Consider the following 21,995-nt stretch of genomic DNA (forward strand, 5'->3'; position numbering starts at 1 on the left):
ACAGATGAGGAAATGGAGGCTTTCCCAGAGGTCGCCTTAGATCACACAGATTGTTGCTAACTTCAGAACCTGTTCTCTCTCTTTTTTTTAATGTATGTAATTTTTTATATTGTACATAATATTTTTATATATCTTTTTTTCTGGGGAGAGGCTCCATAGATGTCATAAGCTCCTTTAAGGGGTTCCTAGTGAAAAGAAACTCTAAGAACCATTAAAACTCCTCAGTGAGTTCAGTGCATTTATTGTGAAGAACAAAGTCACTCTGAGATAGTTTGGCGAATCAATTGAATGAATAAATGTGGAAAACCTAGATAGATAAGTAAAATTCTGATTCAACTAACATATCAAGTTCCCATTATATACCAGCCATACAGATTATATAGTACTGTTTCTCAATGTAGAATAATATAGGAACACCTTGTAAGAATTGTTGTGTATAGCCAATGTGATAAATTGTTTTTTATTATAAAGTTATCCTTATGAGCTATGTGCAAGTAGAAAACTTGATGTAACCTCATGCTGATAGCTCTTTTTAAGTATTAAACTGAAAACATAGAAATTAAAATGTTTAAAATGAATAACATTAATTTTAATGTAACAAAGAATATTATTTTGCTGAGCCTAAATCATCATCATTAATAGAGCACAGATTTATTTTAGTTTGGGATACCTGTATTGCTAAGTGATGATTCAATTTTCCCACTAGTTTTCTCTATTATAGTTTTTTTTTTTAAGTGAGGAAGATTGGCCCTGAGCTAACATCTCTTGCCAATCTTCCTCTTTTTGCTTGAGGAAAATTGTTCCTGAACTAACATCTGTGCCAGTCTTCCTCTGTTTTGTGTGTGGGATGCTGCCACAGCATGGCTTGATGAGTGGTGCATAGGTTCTCATCCAGGATCAAACCCACGAACCCTGGGCCACCAAAGCAAAGCAGGCAAACTTAACCACTACACCACTGGGCCAGCCCCTATTATAATTTTTTTAAAACCTTTGTTCCAGAATCAAGCAGTCACAATGTTTGACCTTTCCCTGGCATGTATGCATCATTTGTTTGTTTCTATTCTTTACTGTGGCCCAGGGGAATTTAAGTTTTCTAGTTTGGCTCCAACTCAGTTATAAACGCAAACAAAAACATGGGCATTCAAATCAGGTGGAAGTATTATATAGTGGTCTTCCCTGTGAACCAAAGTATGGTTATATTAATTTTTAAATTATTTTTGAAATGAAATTTCAGAAATAAAGGTTTTTGATGAGAAATCACAAGATAATCAAGAATATGTTAGTGAGTCACCAGGGATTTGAGAAGCAAAGGTTAAGAGCTTGGGGGTTTAGAATAGCTCAGACCTGGAGTTTCATCCAACTAAAAACGTTCAAGCTGAGTACCCTTAGGCAAGATGCTTAACCTCCCCAAGCCTCAGTTTTGTTACCTGAAAATTGTATGTAGAAATATTACTATGCCTTTCAGGGTTGTTAAAATTTTTATGAGGTGACCTGTGTAAATGCTTAGCATAATGTATGGAATGAACCAAACACACAAAAAATAGTAGTTGCTGTGATGATGAAGAGAGAAGCATAATGATTAAGGGAGCATCTGAGAGGGAAAATGCAAGAAAATGGTAGACTATAAATGGCCATTTAAAAAAACAACACAAACATAGATGTGCTAGCTAGCTGTTCCATATTTTCTGTTAAGAAAGATAAATCAGGGGCCAGCCTGGTGGCATAGTGGTTAAGTTCATGCATCTCCTTCGGTGGCCTGGAGTTCATGGGTTTGGATACTGGACACGGACCTACACACCACTCATCAAGCCATGCTGTGGCAACATCCCACATACAAAAAAATAGAGGAAGATTGGCACAGATGTTAGCTCAGGGACAATCTTCCTCAAGCAAAAAGAGGAAGATTGGCAAGAGATGTTAGCTCAGGGCCAATCTTCCTCACCAAAAAAAACGAAAAGAAAAGAAAAAGAATAGTATTATTTTTAAAAAATACAGTTATGTCGCTTAACAATGGGGATACATTGTGAGAAACGTGTCATTAGGTGAGTTTTTCGTTATGCAAACTTCATAGAGTGCATTTACAGAAACCTAGATGGTATAGCCTGCTACACTCCTAGGCTCTATGGTACTAATCTTATGGGACCACCTTCGTATATGTGGTCCCTCATTGACCAAAATGTTGTTACGCAGCACATGACTGTAGTGTATGATAGGTGGATGCATGGTTTAACTCCAAAGTGTCTGATTATCTGTAAAATAAAATCTTATAATTTAATTTATACATTATCCTTACAGTATATAAAACTTCATTTTGCTCTCTTACTCCTTTTTTATTTAAGAAATGCATCTTGGCAGATAATGGTTCCAAAATACATTCAATGATACTGAAAAAGTTTTAATACCAAGAAATGACATTGGAAATTTTTCATACCTGGAATAATGCCTTTAAAACCCCTGGCTCAATTTAAAAATAGAAGCTGTAATATTAGTGGAAATAAAATGTTGTAAATAATGGAGGGTATGGCATGTGAGTCTGCTAGCCCCACTAAGCCAGGGTTTTTGAAAATTAGCTAACACTGACAATTGAGTCATTTACTTTATAATCCCATTTTCCTCTGACCATTTGGTAAACCATTGTGCTCTCAGACTAACAAATAAGGAATTACCAGTAACAAAAATAATGATCACTCCTGTTGATAAGCCAGTGCCAGAGGGTCACTTGGGTCATGCACTGCACAAGTCCAGAGCTCACTGTAGATCACATGTGAGTGCTGTCTCCTGGAGTTGGGCAGTGTGCAGCCATGTACAGCGGCCTCACATTGGACACTTAGTATGTGCCAGGTACCAGGTTAAGTGCCTCAGATGCATCTCATTTATTCCTAAGAGCAATATGTGAGAAAACATCTGAAGCCGAGGCTCAGAGAGATCTGAGAACAGCACCGCCAGTACATGGTGAGCCAGGAGTAAAACAGGTCTGCCTGACTCCAGAGGTCCATGCTTTTAACTGTTGTGCTACTTAACTACCTTGACCTGCTGTAGCTTATTTACCCAGAAGGTGAGCATCATTGAGCCATTTTATTACCTGAAGTTTAAAAAAGCACTGGAGCCTTTGAAATTAAAATGACTACTGACGTTTTTACTATTTGAACTTGAACATGAAGCATAAAATGGAATTGTCTAGTGTATTCACATGACCACAGACATCAGCGTCAGGCTGCCTGGGCTTGATTGAATCCAGACTTCGCACCTTCATGGCTGTGAGTCACTCACTCTCTCCTGGCACTGGCTTCTACATCAGTAAACAGGGATGTATTGATACCTTCCTCTTACCGTGGTGGTGAAGATTATACAGTAAAGCACTTAGGGCAATACCTGACATATAGGTACCATTTGTGAGCAATTACTAGTAGCTATTATTTCCCTTTAACTTTGGCTGATTGTCTTAAACTTTTTGCTTCCTTAGGCAGTATGCAACATTGCTCCACGTGGCGTGTATGTTTGTGGTAATACCACGACCACCTCTGGTCTGACTGTAACTCTTTCAAAAGATAGCTCCTCTGGAGATTTTGCTTTGGAAGCTGGTGCCCTGGTACTTGGTGACCAAGGTAAGAGACCAAAGGGAATAGTGGTAATTCTGGGGCTTATGTTTTCTTTTTTAAGACTTTTCCTTTCTAAATGATTTTTTTACATTCTGTTCAAAAGGCATTTGGACAGCACTGTCCCAAAACAGTGAGTTGAGAATAAGTGCCAGAAAAAAATCACTAGAAATACAGTACTGTCCTTTTTATTTGTACTGCAGAATTGAAACTGGTACTTAATGTCATTCATTTTCTGAATCTTGCAGCAGATGCAATTATATGTAAAAATTAAATAATCAGGTCAGATAGTTATATAGCTCCCTACACTTCCCGTTTCATACCACCCATCACATTTGTGATCATTGTTTTAAAGCCTTATAGTAAGTTCCGTGTGGGGTGGGATTTGGTTATCTTGTTGACTGCCATATTCCTATTACCTAGTGCATAGGTGCACAGTGAATACTTGTTACATACATTACTGATACTTAGTTCAGAAGAGTTCTAGATGCCTTGGAACTGAAAAGAAGGTAAATGTTATCCTTTGCTCTCAGAGGACTTGCCATCAGAGTGTAGAGCTGTTACTTTAGAATTAGAAGTTTTGCTATATTTTAACTTATCTCATTGGGGTGTTTTTAGGATTTGACTGATTGTTTATAAGAAATCCAATTGGAGGGCTCAGTAAGAAGAGATCTCCAGTTGGGCTTTGCTACCTAAGTTTCTCTTTGTGATGCTGTAACTCTATTGAAAAAACATGTTCTTACACATGTGTCAGGCAGTGTCCAGATTCCAGGCCAATTAAGGTCATTCATTCCTTCCAGTTTGGCAGGGACCTCCGCATTTCTAAATCCAGTACCTGTCAGCCACGTCTGACACAGCTGATCACTGCCCCCTCCATGAAATACTTTATCTCCTTGGTTTCCAGTACACTGCAGTCTTCTGGTTTTCTCCTTACTCATTCAATATTCCTTCTCAGTCTTTGCTTGTTTTTCATCTCTCCACTTCTTCATTTCTTCACTGCTTGGCACCTCAGGGTGCTTAGTCTTCCCACCTTTTCTCTTCTCGGTCTGTACTCACCTTCATGGTGGTTTTTTTTTTTTTCAAAAACCCTCTTCTTCTTCTTTTTTTTTTAAATTATATATAGCCTTTCCAGCTTTTTAAAAAAATTTTTTAACCCTGAGCTAACATCTGTCACCAATCCTCCTCTTTTTTTTTTCCTCCTCAAAGCCCTAGTACATAGTTGTATATTCTAGTTGAAAGTCCTTCTACTACTTCTGTATGAACCGCTGCCACAGCATGGCTGCTGACAGATGAGCGGTGTGCTTCCGCGTACCTGCGAATGGAACCCAGGCTGCTGAAGTGGAGCGCACCGAACTTTAACTGCTAGGCCATCAGGGCTGGCTCACCTGCATAGTGATTTTATCTAGTCTCATGGCTTTACCTACCTATATGCTGAAAATCTCCAAATTTATATTTCTTCTCTCTTTAGCTCCAGACACATACTTCTTATTGCCTATGCAGTGTCTCCACAACTTTCTCAATCTTAACATGTCTTTTCTGTGCTATATGCGGCATGCCTACAACATAGTGCTGATATACATAAAAGGTATTCAGTACATATTTGCTGAATGAATAAATTCAACAGACATTTATCTGGTTATCATATAGCTCATTAGAAATGACAGTACTTTTGCTAAGTTACTGGGTGAAGAAATGATAAGAGGAGGATACTCATTGTTAAACTATCAGGTTTTCCATTAATTAGAAGTTGAGGGGGACATGGGGTTTAGCTATAGAGATAACTAATGGGATTTAAGATGGAGAATGTTAGGAGCCCACTCCCATCTCTTTCAAAAATAGGTAGGTAAGCCAAGCACTAGGATGGTGAAAGGAGCACTGTTAAAATATGAAAGATTATTAGTTGGCAGAGACCGAATTCTAGAAACAAATAACAGGGTCCTGCTGAAATCTTTACTGAAGATTTATAGGGATAAAAGGAGAACTATAGCTGTTTTATAATATTTCTTTTCTTTAATATCTGATGAAATGACCAAAAAATTGTTTTTCAGAAAATGACAAGATGTTTAAACTTTATGCTTTAAAACCAGGGGTCTGCAACTTTAGTCCACAGGTCAACCCAGCCTTCAACGTATTTTAGCACAGTCCACAAGCCAAAATGGCTCTTATATTTTTAAAGGATTGTAAAGAACAGCCAAAAAAACCAAGAACATGTGACAGACTATATGTGACCCACAAAATGTACAGTATTTTCATCTGCCCCTTTACAGAAAAAGTGTACCAACTCCTGCTTTAAACTTTGAAAAGTGACAGTAGAAGAAAGAAGTAGCTTGACTGTGTTCCTAGCCTATCCCCTCCTCTGAGAAACTGTACTAGTAATCTTGAGAATTTCCAGTAATACTGTCAATTTCAGAGAGGCATGGACTGACCTTGAGCTGGTGTGGCTTACTTTGTCGTAAAGTAGATATAGAGGGTTTAAACACAGCAAAGCCCTCTGGAGATGACCACCTAATTTCTTATGATATGAGGAAGAGGGGAGCAAAACTATTGCAAGGTAATGTCAAGGGTCTCTAGTAACCTGTGGATTAGACATAATGTACCTGGCACATAAAATGCCTTTGTCAGTGGTGGGTCTTCATATTATGTTTAAAGAGGTTAAGTGGTTTCCCGACAGTTGTGCAGTCGATACCTGGTATTGCTGAGAACTGTACTTGAGTCTTCTAACTTTCGAGCCCATGCTTGTCTTCCCAAATCATGCTGCCCTACTTTTCCCAAAAAGCCCAGCTCAAATAGCACCTTTTATGTGAAGTTTTCCTAGCTTTTAACGTCCTCCTACCCCCAGAAAACTCATCTTGTATAATTAGGCATATTATGCTTGTTGAAATATACTATCTTGAATGTGTATATATCTTATCTCACCTATTTGAATTTAAGTCTTTAAGCTTTTTGAGGGTCACTGACATACCTTCTTCATTTCTGTAACCCCCACAACCATAGTGCCTTGCCTACAGAAAATGCTGAATGAGTAAATACATAAAAGTTAGTTAAACAAGACAAGTGTTTTATTTTCTGCAAAACAAGCAGAAATTCTCTACTGTGTGACATTTTGTAGTTTTAACTGCTGGAAACAAATGGAAATAATTTTTTTTTAAGATTTTATTTTTCCTTCTTCTCTCCAAAGCCCCTCGGTACATAGTTGTATATATGTTTAGTTGTGGGTCCTTCTGGTTGTGGGATGCCGCCTCAGCATGGCTTGATGAGTGGTGCTAGGTCTGCACCCAGGATCTGAACCTGATAAACCCTGGGCTGCTGAGGTGGAGCACACGAACTTAACCACTCAGTCACAGGACTGGCCCCAGGAAAGAATTTTTAATTTTTTAATTTTTTAATTTTTTATTGAGTTCATGCTAGTGTACTTCAATATGAGATTTCAGTTGTACATTATTTCTTGACTGTCACCACATAAGTGCTCCCCTTCACCCCTAGTGCCCCCAACCCCCTTTCCCCTAGTAACCACTGAACTGTTTTCTTTGTCCCAGTACTTGTTTATATTCCACATATGAGTGAAATCATCTGGTGTTTATCTTTCTCAGACTGGCTTATTTCACTTAGCATAATTCCCTCTGGGTCCTTCCATGTTATTGCAAATGGAATGAATTTATCTTTTTTCTGGCTGAGTAGTATTCCATTGTATATATATATACACCATATCTTCTTTATCCAATCATCAGTCGATGGGCACTTGGATTGCTTCCATGTCTTGGCTATTGTGAATAGTGCTGCAATGAACAGAGGGGTGCACATGTAACTTTGGATTGTTGATTTCAAGTTGTTTGGGTAGGTACCCAGTAGTGGGATAGCTGGGTCATATGGTAGGTCTATTTTTAGTTTTTTGAGGAATCCCCACACTGTTTTCCATAGTGGTTATACCAGTCTGCATTCCTACCAGCAGTGTGTGAGGGTTCCCTTCTCTCCACACCCTCTCCAACGTTTGTTATTTTTAGTCTTAGTGATTATAGCCATTTTAACAGCTATAAGGTGGTATCTTAGTGTCATTTTGATTTCCCTTTCCCTGATGATTAGCAATGTTGAACATCTTTTCATGTGTTTATTGGCCATCTGTATATCTTCTTTAAAAAAATGTTTGTTCATCTCCTCTGCCCACTTTTTGATTGGATTGTTTGCTTTTTTATTGTTCATTTGTGTGAGTTCCTTATATATTGTGGAGATTAACCCCTTATCAGATATGTGATTTGCAAATATTTTCTCCCAATTGGTGGATTGTCCCTTTGTTTTGATCCTAGTGCCGGAAATAATTTTTTATTGTAGGGTAACTTCCGTCTTGTAGGGTTTGAAACTTGACCAAAGGAACATTGTCTGTGTGTGTGATTTTACTGTGATTGTAGGTATCTGTGGAATAGACGAGTTTGATAAGATGGGGAATCAACATCAAGCCTTGTTAGAGGCCATGGAGCAGCAAAGTATTAGCCTTGCTAAGGCTGGCGTGGTCTGTAGCCTCCCTGCAAGGACTTCCATCGTTGCTGCTGCGAATCCTGTTGGAGGACACTACAACAAAGCCAAGACAGTCTCCGAGAATTTAAAGTAAGGCTCTGCAGGTATTCATCCCTTTAGTAGACCGAGTCCCTATAAATCTGTAAGAAAACTGAGGACATAAGGAATAGTTCACGGAAGTTACAAGTTTCCAATAAATGTCTGAAAATATGTTTGAATACTACAAATTAAAACAACAAAGTACCATTGATATCTACTAGATTGGCAAACATTTTAAATATTAATAATCATTATTGGCAAAGGAGTAGGGAAGTGGGTTCTCAATTTAGCATTTTGAAGGACAATTTGGCGTGTTTATCACTATTTTAAATGTGCATTCTGTTCCAGCCAATTCTACTTTTAGGAAGCGTACTCACAGAAATAGGCATACAAGTGCACAAAGATGTGTTTACAGGGTGGGTATTACAGCATTGTTTATCACTGCCAAAGACTGGAAACAACTTAAAATGCTCATCGATAGGGAAGTAGTTAAACTATAGAGTAAGACCCTACAGCGGAAAGTAGCAGTTACGAGAATGAAAGCAGCTTTGTGTATACTGACAGGGGAACATGTCTGTGCTTTTCTGTTAAGTGAAAAGAGCACATTACATACTTATATATGTGGTATGATCCCCCATTCCCCCCAAAAAATGTTTCTATTTGTATGCTTTATCTTCTAATTTCTATATAATTTCTATATACTGTATAATTTCTATATACTAATTTCTAACAGTTCTGTACAGGTTGGACAAAATGTATGGGAAGGAGAAAATAGATTCAAGTGACGCAAAAGTGAGAAAAACACAAAAGAATGCCTTGTATGAAGAATTGGAACCTAAAATTCCAGTGGAGGAAAAACCCTAATTTCCTAATGTCTACCTTTAATATAGAAATGGTACATAGTAAAGTACACAATTGTACTTTGAAGTTGTGGGTATTTCTTTACCAGCACTACCAAAAGAATCAGTCTATTAGTTTTTCTTAGTGAAATGATGAAGTGCTGTATTAGAAAGATCCTGTTGAACAAGGATCCAGGGGACTTGGATTTTGGTTTTTGGTGGTACCACTGGAACGTCAGTCAAATTCTTTAATTAGTCGGAATTTCAGCTTTTTTGTCTCAAATAGAGGAGTGATCTGATTGGTAGACTCAGAGAAGATGACTAAGTAGAATACAGCATTTTTATTTTAATGACTAATAGACATATGGATGCCCCTTTAAGAAAAACTTGTCTTTTTGCTTCTAAATGGGCATAGATGCTTTGAGGGACTCAATGTTTTGGTGAGACCAAAGATATAAAAGATAAAGAATTACCTGACTAGATAACCTCTTATGTATCATGTAGCATTCTAGCTTAAAAATTTACTGATCCTAAATCTTACATAGTGATATAGAATGTCAAGAAGAATTCAGTGGTTTTGATGGTGTGAGAAAGGGCATGTCCTTGACATACCAAAAGTCGGTACGTATAAGGCTGTGCACATGTTGAAAGGCATGTGGCTTAGTGTCTCTCTGGAGTTAGTGGGTGTATTGAATCCAAAAGCTATTGCTTGTTTTCTTAGCCTAGAGCTTGATTTTCTTTTTAAGTTCGACATGGAACTTGAATAGTAAACAATGAATAAACAGTTTTCTAGGTTTTTGTTTGTTTTGATTCCAATCACTGTTTTTTCTTTCTTTCACACCTCTTAGAATGGGGAGTGCCCTACTATCCAGATTTGATTTGGTCTTTATCCTGTTAGACACCCCAAATGAGGATCATGACCATTTGCTCTCTGAACACGTGATTGCAATTAGAGCTGGAAAGCAGAGAACTGTTAGCAGTGCCACAGTAGCTCGTATGAACAGTCAAGATCCAAATACTTCTGTCCTTGAAGTGGTTTCTGATAAACCATTATCAGAAAGACTAAAGGTATAAATGCTTCTTCTCCTTAATCGTTCAGTTTGCTTCTGTTTGAGCGTCAGTGTTGCTAGTTGTGGAACAGTAGTAATAAACTTTCATACCAAAACCTTTCATGTTATAAAACTAGAGTTTATGTAAACTTCAGTTGAAATCATCAAAGTCAACTAGACCGAGAGCTAGAGCTACAGTGTTTGGCTTATTTGGAGAGTCTTTTAGAATGTATTTATCTAAATAAGTTATTTTAGCAGAAAGATTTCATTTGCAACTAACTTATCCTTGTAATCTTGGGCCTTTTTATCATGCTCTAGGTGGTTCCTGGAGAAACAATAGATCCGATTCCCCACCAGCTGTTGAGAAAGTACGTTGGTTACGCTCGGCAGTATGTCTATCCCAGGCTCTCCACAGACGCGGCTCAAATTCTTCAGAATTTTTACCTTGAGCTCCGGAAACAGAGCCAGTGGTTTAACAGCTCACCAATCACTACTAGGCAGCTGGAATCTTTGATTCGTCTAACAGAGGTTTATTTATTTTAAGTTCATACTTTTTTGGCTTAAAAAGAGGGGCAGGGGATAATATGGTTTCTCTCAGTTTTTTGTACAATTGATTTGGTTTTTCTTCTATGCAACATTTTTTTTACCTTGAGTGACACTTTGGAGACTCCCAAAGTATGAAGAGTGGTTAGGTTAACTATGGATTTGGGGATTCAAAGTTGAGTATGTGGGAACATGGACTATGTCAAATAGCTTGAGTATTTGATTTGATCTACGACAGGTCCATAGGGACAGTGTTTTTCTGACAGCAGTAACATCTGTTCACAGCTATGGAATGTTCAGATAACTCCGGCAGTTAAAATTAGCTCGGTCAGATTTTGGGCCTTTTGCTTCTGAAATCTGATTAACGCCTCTTTGTTGTTTTAACAAACTAATTAAATTAGTTAGGCATGATTTCCTGAAAGTAAAAGCAAGGAAAAACCAAGTGTATTTCATAATCAAATCTTCCAAAATGAACACTCAGAAAGATGTTAGTAGATAAAAATAGGTTGTAACCCATATTTAAAATGAGTGATTATTGTCATAATCAAGTTTTCAGATTTGTTTTTTAATTATGATTTTTCATATTACAGCCCCCCAAAAAAGTCATTTTTTGTGTAAGATAAATAAATGAAATAAGCTTAGACGTACTATACCTGCTCAAACAATGTCGAATATGTTTATTTTTTGTTATCTGAAAATGGTTGTTTTCTTTCAAAGGCACGAGCAAGGTTGGAATTGAGAGAGGAAGCAACCAAAGAAGATGCTGAGGACATAGTTGAAATTATGAAACATAGGTAAGATGAAAATTTAAAATGCTGTTTTAAATGAAATACTGGTCATCTTTCCATCTCAAATTATATATTTAATTAGGCCAAGTAAAATTATTTTTATTTAATCATTTGATCACTTCTTTTTCTCTGAACAAATTGTACTTTCTTGGTTTAAAATATTCCTGTGTAAATAATCTTTACATTAAAAAAATTTTTCTTTGAATGGATAATATATTCACATGGTTGTAAAATCAATTAAAAAATACATACTTTTAGAAGGATTGTTCTGTTCCTAGTTACTATCCACCCTTCCTTTCCACCAAGACACCCATTACTTTCTTGTAAATATCATATGACTTACACTGTTCTGTACCTTTTTCTTAATTGAGATATAATTGACATATAACGTTATTAGTTTCAGGTGTACAACATAATGATTCAATATATGTATACACTGAAATGATCACCACAAGAAGTCTGGTTAACATCCATTACCACCCATAGTTAGAATTTTTTTTCCTTGTGATGAGAAGTTTTAAGATCGCTCTCTTAGCAACTTTCAAGTATACGGTATGGTGTTATTACTTATAGTTACCATCCTATACATTACATCCTCAGCACTTATTTTATAATTGGAAGTTTATACTTTTGGGCACATTCACCCATTTCACCCACCCCCCCAGCCCACCTCTGGGAACTGCCAATCTGTTCTTTTGTACCTTTTTTGTTAATTTGACAATCTATCCAGAAATCTTTCTTTACTAGGACATAGAGACTTCCTCCTTTTTTACAGCTACATAAAATTCTTTTGTTTAGCTACACCATAGTTTATTTGACCAGTCCCCCATTGCTGCGTACATGAGTATTTTCCATTCTTTTGCTGTTACAAACAATGCTGCAATGAGTAATCTGTAAGATACTTCATATGTGGGTAAGTGTTTCCCTGTATGAGAAATTCTCAGAAATGGTACTTTTGAGTCCAAGGGTAGATAAATAGGATTTTGACAAATATTGCTAATCTCTGTCCTCTGTGTTGTATGTCATTTGGTAGACCATGATTCCTAGAAACGAGAAAAGAAAAAAATTTATATTTTAACTGATCATATATGACTTAGAGTTTTTTTTTAATCAGTAAGAGCAAAAGCTGATTATTTTAGGTAGGTTTTCTTCTTTGAATTAAAAAAAATTTTTTTAATGGGTTCACCATTCATATGCTTCAAAATTCCAAAATTCAGAAAGTATACAGTGGAAAAAGTTTCCCGCTACCCTGTTTACCAGCTACCTGATTCTCCCTCTTGCCTCAGTGGCCACAAATATCAGTTTTTTGTGACTTTCAGATGTGAAATACACATCACACCTCTATCTGCATATTCTTTTTCTCTTCTTGTAGACAAATGGTAGCATACCATATACATTCTATAGTTTGCTTTTTTCACTTAAAATGCATCTTGGAGATCATACCACATCAGTGCCTAAAGAGTTTCCCTTTTATTTTTCACAAATGCACAGTATTCCATTGTGTGGATGTATCATAATTTAGAAATTAGCTCTTTTTAATTTGTTCTCACAGTGCTTAAAATGTAAATCTGTTAGGAATCTGTTTTCCCAAGGCCAAAAGTTGCTAATTTAGAGATGAAATTATTTTGTTCCGTAATTTCTATTTCTTCAAAAGGAGGTGGATTTTATTTCCTAAGAGCTGCTGTTCGGGGGCTCGCTGGGAGTCGGAACCAGGCGACTTTGCCCAGTTGTTCCTCTTTGGCTCTGAGTAAAAGTGGCACAGCAGGGCTGCAGGAGCACGGGCTCTAGCACTGACCTGGGCGGCCGCGGCCGGTTACCCTCCCATCTCAGTCCCCTTCTCTGTGAGACATGACAAAGGATTGTGCTCTGAGGTGTTTGTGCAGGGAGGCTGTATCAAGTGACAGATGTGGTTCTGGCACATGAGTGGGCACTCAGTAAACACTATTTATGATCACTAGTGCTAGCTTTGAGGATATTAAGATGAGACTGAGCAGAACCTCTTTTCTCTGACTCATAGCACAAACTGGCAGATCTCACATCACAGCTTAGAAGTTTCCAAAGTTACCCTTTTCTAAGAATTCCTTGGTTCTGGTCTTCAGTGCTCTCCATCTAAATTACCCAGTAGCTCTGAGCTACAGATCCTTTTCTCCCTTTCCTTATAGGGAGAGCCTTTACCTAGTTGTTTCTTTATCCCTAGGCTGGTACTGGCCTGTCCCTGGAGGCCACTCTGTTTCCTCAGCTGTATGGGTAGAAGGGCACCCATGCTACCTGCTGAAGGTCTGAGCCTTAACCTGCAACTTGTTTCTTGCCCTTATAGGCAGCCTGTGGAAGAAAGCAAACCTTTCTCTTTAAATCAGTGTGTCAATTTGTCAGCAACAGTGAGGTTATGCTCTATGGCCTTTGAAAGCTTTAAAGAGTCTAGAATTGACAGCTCTTAATTTTTTATTGCTGGCTCCAAAACAGCTACCTCATAATGAGTACAATCATTAACAATTACGACTACCAACACTAATAAAATCAACACTTTCAACCAATTCCTAACATATTACCCTCTTTGTCTGAATATCCTGTTGGTTTAGCATCACACAGTGTTTGAACTGTCAATTTCCTTTTTTATGTAATTCAGTACTAGGGTTAGGGATCTTGTAGGTGAAAATTTTACCAAGCTGGCTTCATTCCCTCTCCAGGTGACTTCATTGTGTTGGAGACCCTCCAGTTGCCATTTATAAGCTACCAGATAGTCTAGGAATTACTCGAATTTCTCATACAACATGCTACCAGGGGCTCAGTGTACTAGCATCTGAAATGAAGGAATGGTCACAAATACCAGTTGGCTGCCTGGCTTCTGGGAGATCAGACCATGTCAGAAACCTAGAGTCTGCCCTAACAGATATCCTTTTTTCACTTGGAAAGGAAGTCACTGAACCCAACCAAAGTTCCAGAAAACTTAGATTCTAACTTTCGTTCCCAATTAAAAACAAGGATCAACAATAGGGACTTCTTGTCTAATGACAGTTGCCTCTTTGCTTACAGTCTGGAGTGTGTCTGTCTTTCTCTTTCTCTGCATCCTATGCTTAAACTCTCCACCTTTCAGGGTGGGGCTAAGATTGCCACTCCAGGTTTCCTTTTCCTTCTAATGCTCTCTCGCCCTTTGGGTCTTCTGGTGCCTGGTTCTGCTGAAGAACATCATGTGCTTCTACTTCATAGACTGTTGGCTGTCAAGCAAATCAAGCGTCAGACTACCCCGTCAGCTCCTCTCTTACCTGTAACATTCTCTTTTTGAGGCTTTACCCTTATTCAGTTTCCCTAGGCCTCAGACCCCAGACTTTGTTTCAAGCAGCCATCTGGTCTTTCTCCACAATAAATCCACTGGTCTGTGGACACCATGGATTACTTCTCAGATCTCAGCATTATAGTTAAGCAAGGTGAGTTATGCTCTGCTTACCTTTTCAATGAAAATGCTACAGTGCTCATTTGCCATTAGTTCTTCGTGTCTGAATACTGGTGTCAGACAGTGTTTGCTTGTGCTTTCCCATCCAAGAGGAGCTCTTGGGCATTTCTTTGTGGAACTTTGTATTGATTTCTAGTACTTCTCAAAGTTGCCTTGCTGCTAAATCTGAATTTGTTTGAGGTTGTCAGTTTACTTCTGGGCTCCTGAAAAGAGAGGTCTGATTATTAAGTGTAAACAGCATCCACATCAGATTACCAGTTTGTCTCTCTGAATTGCCTGAGTGTAAAGTTTCTATAAAAATTTTCTGGAAAGAGAGAATAGTTTGATTCCAAGTGATTAGAATTACCTGGCATTATTTCCATGGTAGACATCAAGACCCAGTTAAACACACTGAGGCTAGCTTGTGAATTATCTCTTTGGTTATACTTAACGTGCTTCCTATCCTTAGTCTACATTCCTGCAGCAGGGACCTCGTCTGTTGCGTTACCAGTATATTCCCAGGGCCTAGAGTCACGCCTAACACACCGTAGACCCTCGGTAAATGTACTTCTTTGACGGTAAAGTTGACCTTAGTAATCATCTTTCATTCATTAAATCTTCCATTTCAGAGTTTCTGTCTCTTCACCTTTTGAATGTTTGACCTTAATGTGGTTTTGAACCTGTAAAATTACATTTTAACTCGGAAACAGAAGCCTAAATAAGAAAAATCTAAACTGTGACACAATTCATCATAGTTATCAGAGCACAAAGCTGTAAAAACTAAATGTTTGTGGGCAACAGTTCACATAAGCTTTCTCTTAAAATTGAAAATATACTGGGAAGCAGAATAGAGTAGAACCACCTTCAAAGGTGAGAGATCATTGTAAGTTTTTTCTGTTTCAAGAAAGTAGCTCAAATATTTTACATATCTTTCTTCAGTTCTGGAGCAGTATAGCTCAGATTCATATCCCAGATGTGCCACTCGTTAGCCTTGTGACTTTTGGCCAGTCTCTTAACCTTACTAGACTTCGTTTCTTCATCTGTAAAATGAGAATAAGAATAGTCCTTAAGTCACAGGATTGCTGGGAGGACTAAATGGAATAACATATGGTAAATAAATATAATTAAGGTAAATATTAGTTATTATAATTAATGTAGTACCTCAAAGCACTTTTTGACAACTGTCTTATGAGAAGTATGCATATGGTAAATTATATGGTAGAGTAGTTAATCATAAAAGCCTTAGCTAAGATTATGCTATATTTTGGGGGTAAACTCACACTCATCTATCGTATGGTTCTATCAGTTATTAGAGACTTATTTGGATGACTCAAGTTCCTATTTTTATAGTTCAGTCTTTCACACCAGCTCTTATCTATTCAGGGAGCAAAACGAAGCTGTGTTTTTAGTAACCCTTTAAACTCATTCCTATGAGCTTCTTAAGGGCAGGAATTGTACCTATTTTGTTCACCACTGTAAGCCAACTGCCTAGCAGGTGACCAATTTATTCTTTTTTTTTTTTTTTTTTAAAGATTTTATTTTTTCCTTTTTCTCCCCAAAGCCCCCCGGTACATAGTTGTGTATTTTTCGGTGTGGGTTCTTCTAGTTGTGGCATGTGGGATGCTGCCTCAGCGTGGTCTGATGAGCAGTGCCATGTCCGCGCCCAGGATTCGAACTAACGAAACACTGGGCCGCCTGCTGCGGAGTGCGCGAACTTAATCACTCGGCCACGGGGCCAGCCCCTGACCAATTTATTCTTGATTAATTCCTGGTTAAATGATATCTTTGCCTCCGAGCCTGGCTGTGAGATTCTATAACCCATTAACAGGCAGAAAATTCAGGCAGAGAGTCTGCTGTAAGGCTGGGTTAGAGGATGGCTGATTGTTTCTCTAACTTTCAGACTTCTGGCTAAAATTCACTGTCAAGTGTGTGTTTCTTTCCTTGATATTGTGAAAATAGGAGGAAGCAGCAGAGAACTGGAGGTAGTAGGTGGATCCTTTAATATTTAGCCATCATTACTACAATTCAGCAGAATCCTTCTAGTTCATCCCGAGTATTTTTAAACATCTTTTATTTGCCAGATGCTGCACTAGCAGCTGGGAACACATCTTTACCCAGTAAAGCCTAAATTTAGTATGTTTAGAATTTCTTTTTCTCATGAATCGAAAAGAATGTTCTAGGTATTTATATTGTAGTCTATCAACTTTTTTCTTTCTTTCTTTCATGAGGAAGATTGGCCCTGAGCTAACATCTATACCAGTGTTCCTCTATTTTGTATGTGGGACACTGCCACAGCATGGCTTGATGAGTGGTGTATAGGTCCGCGCCCAGGATCCGAACCTGTGAACGCTGGGCTGCTTAAGCGGAGCTTGTGAATTTAACCACTATGCCACTGGGCTGGCCCCTCAACTTTGTATTTTTATGCATTTCTCTTTTCAAATTTAGAACTTTCTTAAAAGTGGTAACTGTGTCCAAAATATTTTTGTCCTCAAACAGTCCATACCATAGTGAATTTTGTAGTGGCCACCCAATAAATATGTGTTTAAATCTTTGCTACGTAAGCCTCATGGCTACTTCCACGTTTTTCTTTTTAGAACCTAGAGACCTGGGACAAAAATTTCTATAGCTGTGCCACATTGGGTAACTTTCTTTTTCTTCCTCTCCCATTAAGCATGCTGGGAACTTACTCTGATGAATTTGGGAACCTAGATTTTGAGCGGTCCCAGCATGGTTCTGGAATGAGCAACAGGTCAGCAGCAAAAAGATTTATTTCTGCTCTGAACAACATTGCCGAAAGAACTTACAATAATTTATTTCAATTTCATCAACTTCGGCAGATTGCCAAAGAGCTAAACATTCAGGTATGATAACCAAATACTTAAGTCTGTTTTATAACAATTTCAGGAGGTCTTTATTAATATATTTTAAAACTTTTTTGTATGTGTGAGGAAGATTGTTGCTAAGCTAACATCTGCCAGTCTTCCTCCACTTTGTATGTGGGATGCTGCCACAGCATGGCTTGATGAGCAGAGCATAGGTTCATTCCTGGGATCCAAACCCAAGAACCCCAGGCTGCTGAAGCAGAACACCTGAAACACTGTGCCACCGGCCCTGCCCCTATAGTAGAACTTTTAAATATCAAAAGATTTAGATTAAAAGAACAGAATAGGCTTTTTTTGGAATATTTAAAAATATAAGCTTGTTTTTTCTAAGCTATGAAATTAGCTGCTTAGAGCTTTAAAAAAAAACAGTTTCTATCTAAAATTCATACCTACCTCTTTTTAAAAGAGTTTTCAGCATCTTGATTGTCAGGGGGAAACATTGTAGCAAGACTCAGCTTCCATGTTTTTCCAGCAGTCCCTTGTGGGCAAGTCATCTGAACGTCTGTGAACCTCAGTTTCCTTATTTGTGAAATGGACATGATTCCACCTGCTCTACCTACTTGAAAGTTGTAGTGAAGATGGATGTAATAGCACTTTAAACAGGTGCAACAGTTTATATGGAAAATTGCCCACTTAATTTCAAAAGCTAATTGAATTTTTGTTTTGAAGGTTCTCTGCATACTGGAGTTCTTATTTTTTATTTTTTTACTGAGGAAGATTCACCCTGAGCTAACATCTGTCACCAATCTTCCTCTTTTTGCTTGAGGAAGATTCGCCCTGAACTAACGTCTGTCCCAGTCTTCCTCTACTTTTTTGGATGTGGGTCATTGCCACAGCATGGCCACTGATGAGCGGTGTAGGTCCACGCCTGGGAACTCAACCCGGGCTGCCAAAGCAGAGCACGCCTAACTTAACCACTCTGCCACCAGGCCGGCCCTGTGGAGTTTTTATTTTTGATTAACTTGGCATGGTAGAATCCAAAGTTCATAGGTAGGCAGTTTTCTCTGTAAGGAGTACAAATAATTTTATTTGCCCAAGAAATTTGACAATTATATATTACTATTTGAGAGATTAATTTTAAAAATCATATTTTTGCATATTTCTTACTGGGCTAACTCTTTTGATGTTTTCTCCCAGGTTGCTGATTTTGAAAATTTTATTGGATCACTAAATGACCAAGGTTACCTCTTGAAAAAAGGCCCAAAGGTTTACCAGCTTCAAACTATGTGAAAGGACTACGACGCCAGGACCTCCTGGGTTTATTAGCAGTTTAAAGCCATCTCAATAGCGAGTTACATCCCAAAAGTAGTGTCATAGAAAAGAGTGTGAATTAATTTAAGAAGTAATAAAGTGTTAATTTTTTTTACAACTTCTCCAAAAGGCTGAAAGTAAGTTGTTTACATTTTTTAATGTAAATGATATAAATTATTTATAGTTTTGTTTTTGACCTGTCTTTTATTGCTATAAATATTTCATAGTTTTGCATATCAAATGTCCATCTAGGTAAGCATTCACAAAGTTACATTTTTTTTTATTTTTTTTTTTAAAGATTTTATTTTTTCCTGTTTCTCCCCAAAGCCCCCTGGTTCATAGTTGTACATTCTTCGTTGTGGGTCCTTCTAGTTGTGGCATGTGGGACGCTGCCTCAGCGTGGTCTGATAAGCAGTGCCATGTCCACTCCCAGGATTCGAACCAACGAAACACTGGGCCACCTGCAGCGGAGCGCGCGAACTTAACCACTCAGCCACGGGGCCAGCCCCTCACAAAGTTACATTTTAATGTTTAAATAGTTCTGATACACACAAAAAAATGAGTATCTTTCAAAAATAAAATCAACTTTCAATTCCAAAAAAAATGGAACTGTTTTATATTGACACATTAAGCTTAAAATCTTAGCTACTGAAGAAATGTTTTAAGATTATTAAAAGATTATTTTTTTTTTTATCGAAGTTAAACATCTACCTATTTTAAAGAAATAGCTGTGCAAGGCTTAAATGAAAATGCCCTCAATTTCTGCTCAATTTCAACTATTCTCCCATTTACCTCCATTTTTCTAAAGGACATGGTAGTACTGGTAATTCTTGAATTTTCAGTTTTAAAAATTATATTAAATTTTTTCTACAGAAGGTGAGAATGTTGTTCTCTTAAACCCTTCTACTGGGGCCAGCCCCGTGGCCGAGTGGTTAAGTTCGCACACTCTGCTGCAGGTGGCCCAGTGTTTCGTTGGTTCGAATCCTGGGCGCGGACATGGCACTGCTCATCAAGCCACACTGAGGCGGTGTCCCACATGCCACAACTAGAAGGACCCACAACGAAGAATATACAACTATGTACCGGGGGGCTTTGGGGAGAAAAAGGTAAAAATAAAATCTTAAAAAAAAAAAAAACAACCCTTCTACTAATTTGTTTTCCCTAGAATTAATAATTAATTTGTTTTCCAACTACATAGCCTCCTATGTCCCTACCACTAATTTGACCCCAAGGCTCCACTGCAAGTCTGAGTCTCCTCTCAGACCGTGCAAGTAAACAGTCTCTTTTAACTTCCTGGAGACCTCTCTCCTGGAATTCTCTGGCATTTTCCAGTCTGAACTGCACAGCTGTCATCTTGGAATTTCTCATTTTCTCTCCCATTTCCTGGCTCCTGTGTCTTCCTCTTTCTTATTTTACTCCCTCCTTTTGGTGGAACCTATCTTCTAGTAGCTTCCTGAGAAAGTGTTTAAAAGGCAAATTCTACCCTCACCCCTGGATTAATAGTTTGGGCATAGAATTTTAGGTATTACTCTATTGTTTTTATTTTTCGGTGTTACTGTTGGGAAAACCAGAGCCATTCTGATTTCTATTCTTGGTGTGTGCCTTTTTTTTTTTTCCTTGAGAAGCTATTTGAATCTTCCCTTTTCCCATGGCATTCTGAAATTTTATAGTGTTTAATAATTCTGTCCTGCTGGGTTCTCATGCCAGAGATGTTGAGGTTATCTTTACCTCTTCTTTCTCTTATCCCCACATCAGCCCATTAACAAATCCTCTCAATGCCATCTTCAAAATATCTGAAATCTGATTACTCTTCATTACTTCCAGTTCCACTCTTCTGGCCCAGCCAGCATCTCTTTGTCCAGCTAAATAAGGACAAAGACCTTGCAGGAAAAGGAGTTTTCTTTAAGAATTTTGGTAGCTCACTCAATTGTTGGAAGGCTGGTGAAGCTTCATGGAGTAATTTCTAAAACCACAGCTTAGAACTAGCCTGAAGAGGAAGCCGCCCCCACCCTTTTGCCACACACAGCACTAGAGGAAGGTGCAGCTGCCTCCATGCCCCACTGAGGCCACCTCTGCACCAGCAACACTGGGAAACCACTGCCCCTGTGGCGAGGTGGAAGAAGGCACCCCGCACCCCCGAGCAGCAACAAAGGATTCTTCGTGGGGCCTCAAATTGCTGAATTCAAAATAGAGGTCTCATCTAGAAACATCTGATTGAAGATGGCTGGGTTATGTGCCCCTTTCATGGAATGCCAAGGAGTTCTCTGGGCTCTACTTTAGGGAGGCAGGACCAGTGAGGCCAGACCTTCTCATATGTTATGGGAGTTCAGATGGTACCGGGCTGCCAGACAAATACCAGTCATGTATAAAGCCAACAAACAGTTCCTCACACAGGAGAACTGTGAACCTTTCTTGGATAATCTACTAAAGTACGACATGGCAAAGCAGATGAATGGAAGATCAGAAAAACAAAAAACAGGACTGGCAACTACACTAACGTTTAACTATAGGACCACAACTAAAATAAATGTGATTATTGCCATACAACAGAACATAAATACTAAGTCCTAGTTTTAAAAAAAAGGGAAAAGGTAGATAGTGTAAACATGATGATGTCTGTCCTTAAAGCCTGGGGTGGAGGGTTAAAAGGTGTTTAAAGGTGATAAATCTATTAATAGTATTAAAGGCATATTTTACAAAAGTCAACAGGTAACATCAACCAAAATGAGTGGTAGACATGACAGAAGGGAGAGGAAATATACTACATAAATAGCATAGCTATATACTGTATATATTTACGTATATAGTATATATTTATGTGTAAATATTTATGTATAAATAAATAATAAATCTTTATCATGTTTCTTAGATTCCATGTGGTCTGTTTGGCATCCATTAATCACAAGGCCAAACAAATGGCCAAAGTTGTTTACATCTCCTCTGATCAGCTTTGGTGGATTACAAACCCTCCAATCACAAACCCCAACATCTCTGTTTCACTCCCTGCCCAATAGGGGACGTCCCCACCTAACGACTTCCCACCACTATAGCAGTAAAGGCTTAGGGTTC

At 38.2% G+C, this 21,995-nt stretch overlaps 1 protein-coding gene across 9 annotated transcripts in view; it reads left to right on the forward strand.

Annotated features, from left to right (window-relative positions):
* Positions 1 to 21,995, forward strand: part of MCM8 (minichromosome maintenance 8 homologous recombination repair factor) — a 59,505-nt gene that overhangs the window by 24,325 nt on the left and 13,185 nt on the right. For 4 of the 9 annotated variants that reach the window (XM_070587890.1, XM_008538821.2, XM_070587889.1 and 1 more), the window contains 7 exons: positions 3,464 to 3,605; positions 8,000 to 8,195; positions 9,832 to 10,051; positions 10,351 to 10,560; positions 11,293 to 11,369; positions 17,465 to 17,654; positions 18,813 to 19,055. In XM_070587890.1, the coding sequence (XP_070443991.1) occupies positions 3,464 to 3,605; positions 8,000 to 8,195; positions 9,832 to 10,051; positions 10,351 to 10,560; positions 11,293 to 11,369; positions 17,465 to 17,654; positions 18,813 to 18,905 (1,128 nt within the window). In that variant the 3' untranslated portion in view covers positions 18,906 to 19,055. Of the gene's footprint in view, positions 1 to 3,463; positions 3,606 to 7,999; positions 8,196 to 9,831; positions 10,052 to 10,350; positions 10,561 to 11,292; positions 11,370 to 14,664; positions 14,905 to 17,464; positions 17,655 to 18,812; positions 19,056 to 21,995 lie in introns of those variants that run through there. The other 5 variants (XM_070587893.1, XM_070587891.1, XM_070587892.1 and 2 more) reach the window with 3 other exon arrangements.

Source organism: Equus przewalskii, chromosome 21 (genome assembly GCF_037783145.1).
Source record: "Equus przewalskii isolate Varuska chromosome 21, EquPr2, whole genome shotgun sequence".
Lineage (NCBI taxonomy): Eukaryota > Metazoa > Chordata > Mammalia > Perissodactyla > Equidae > Equus > Equus przewalskii.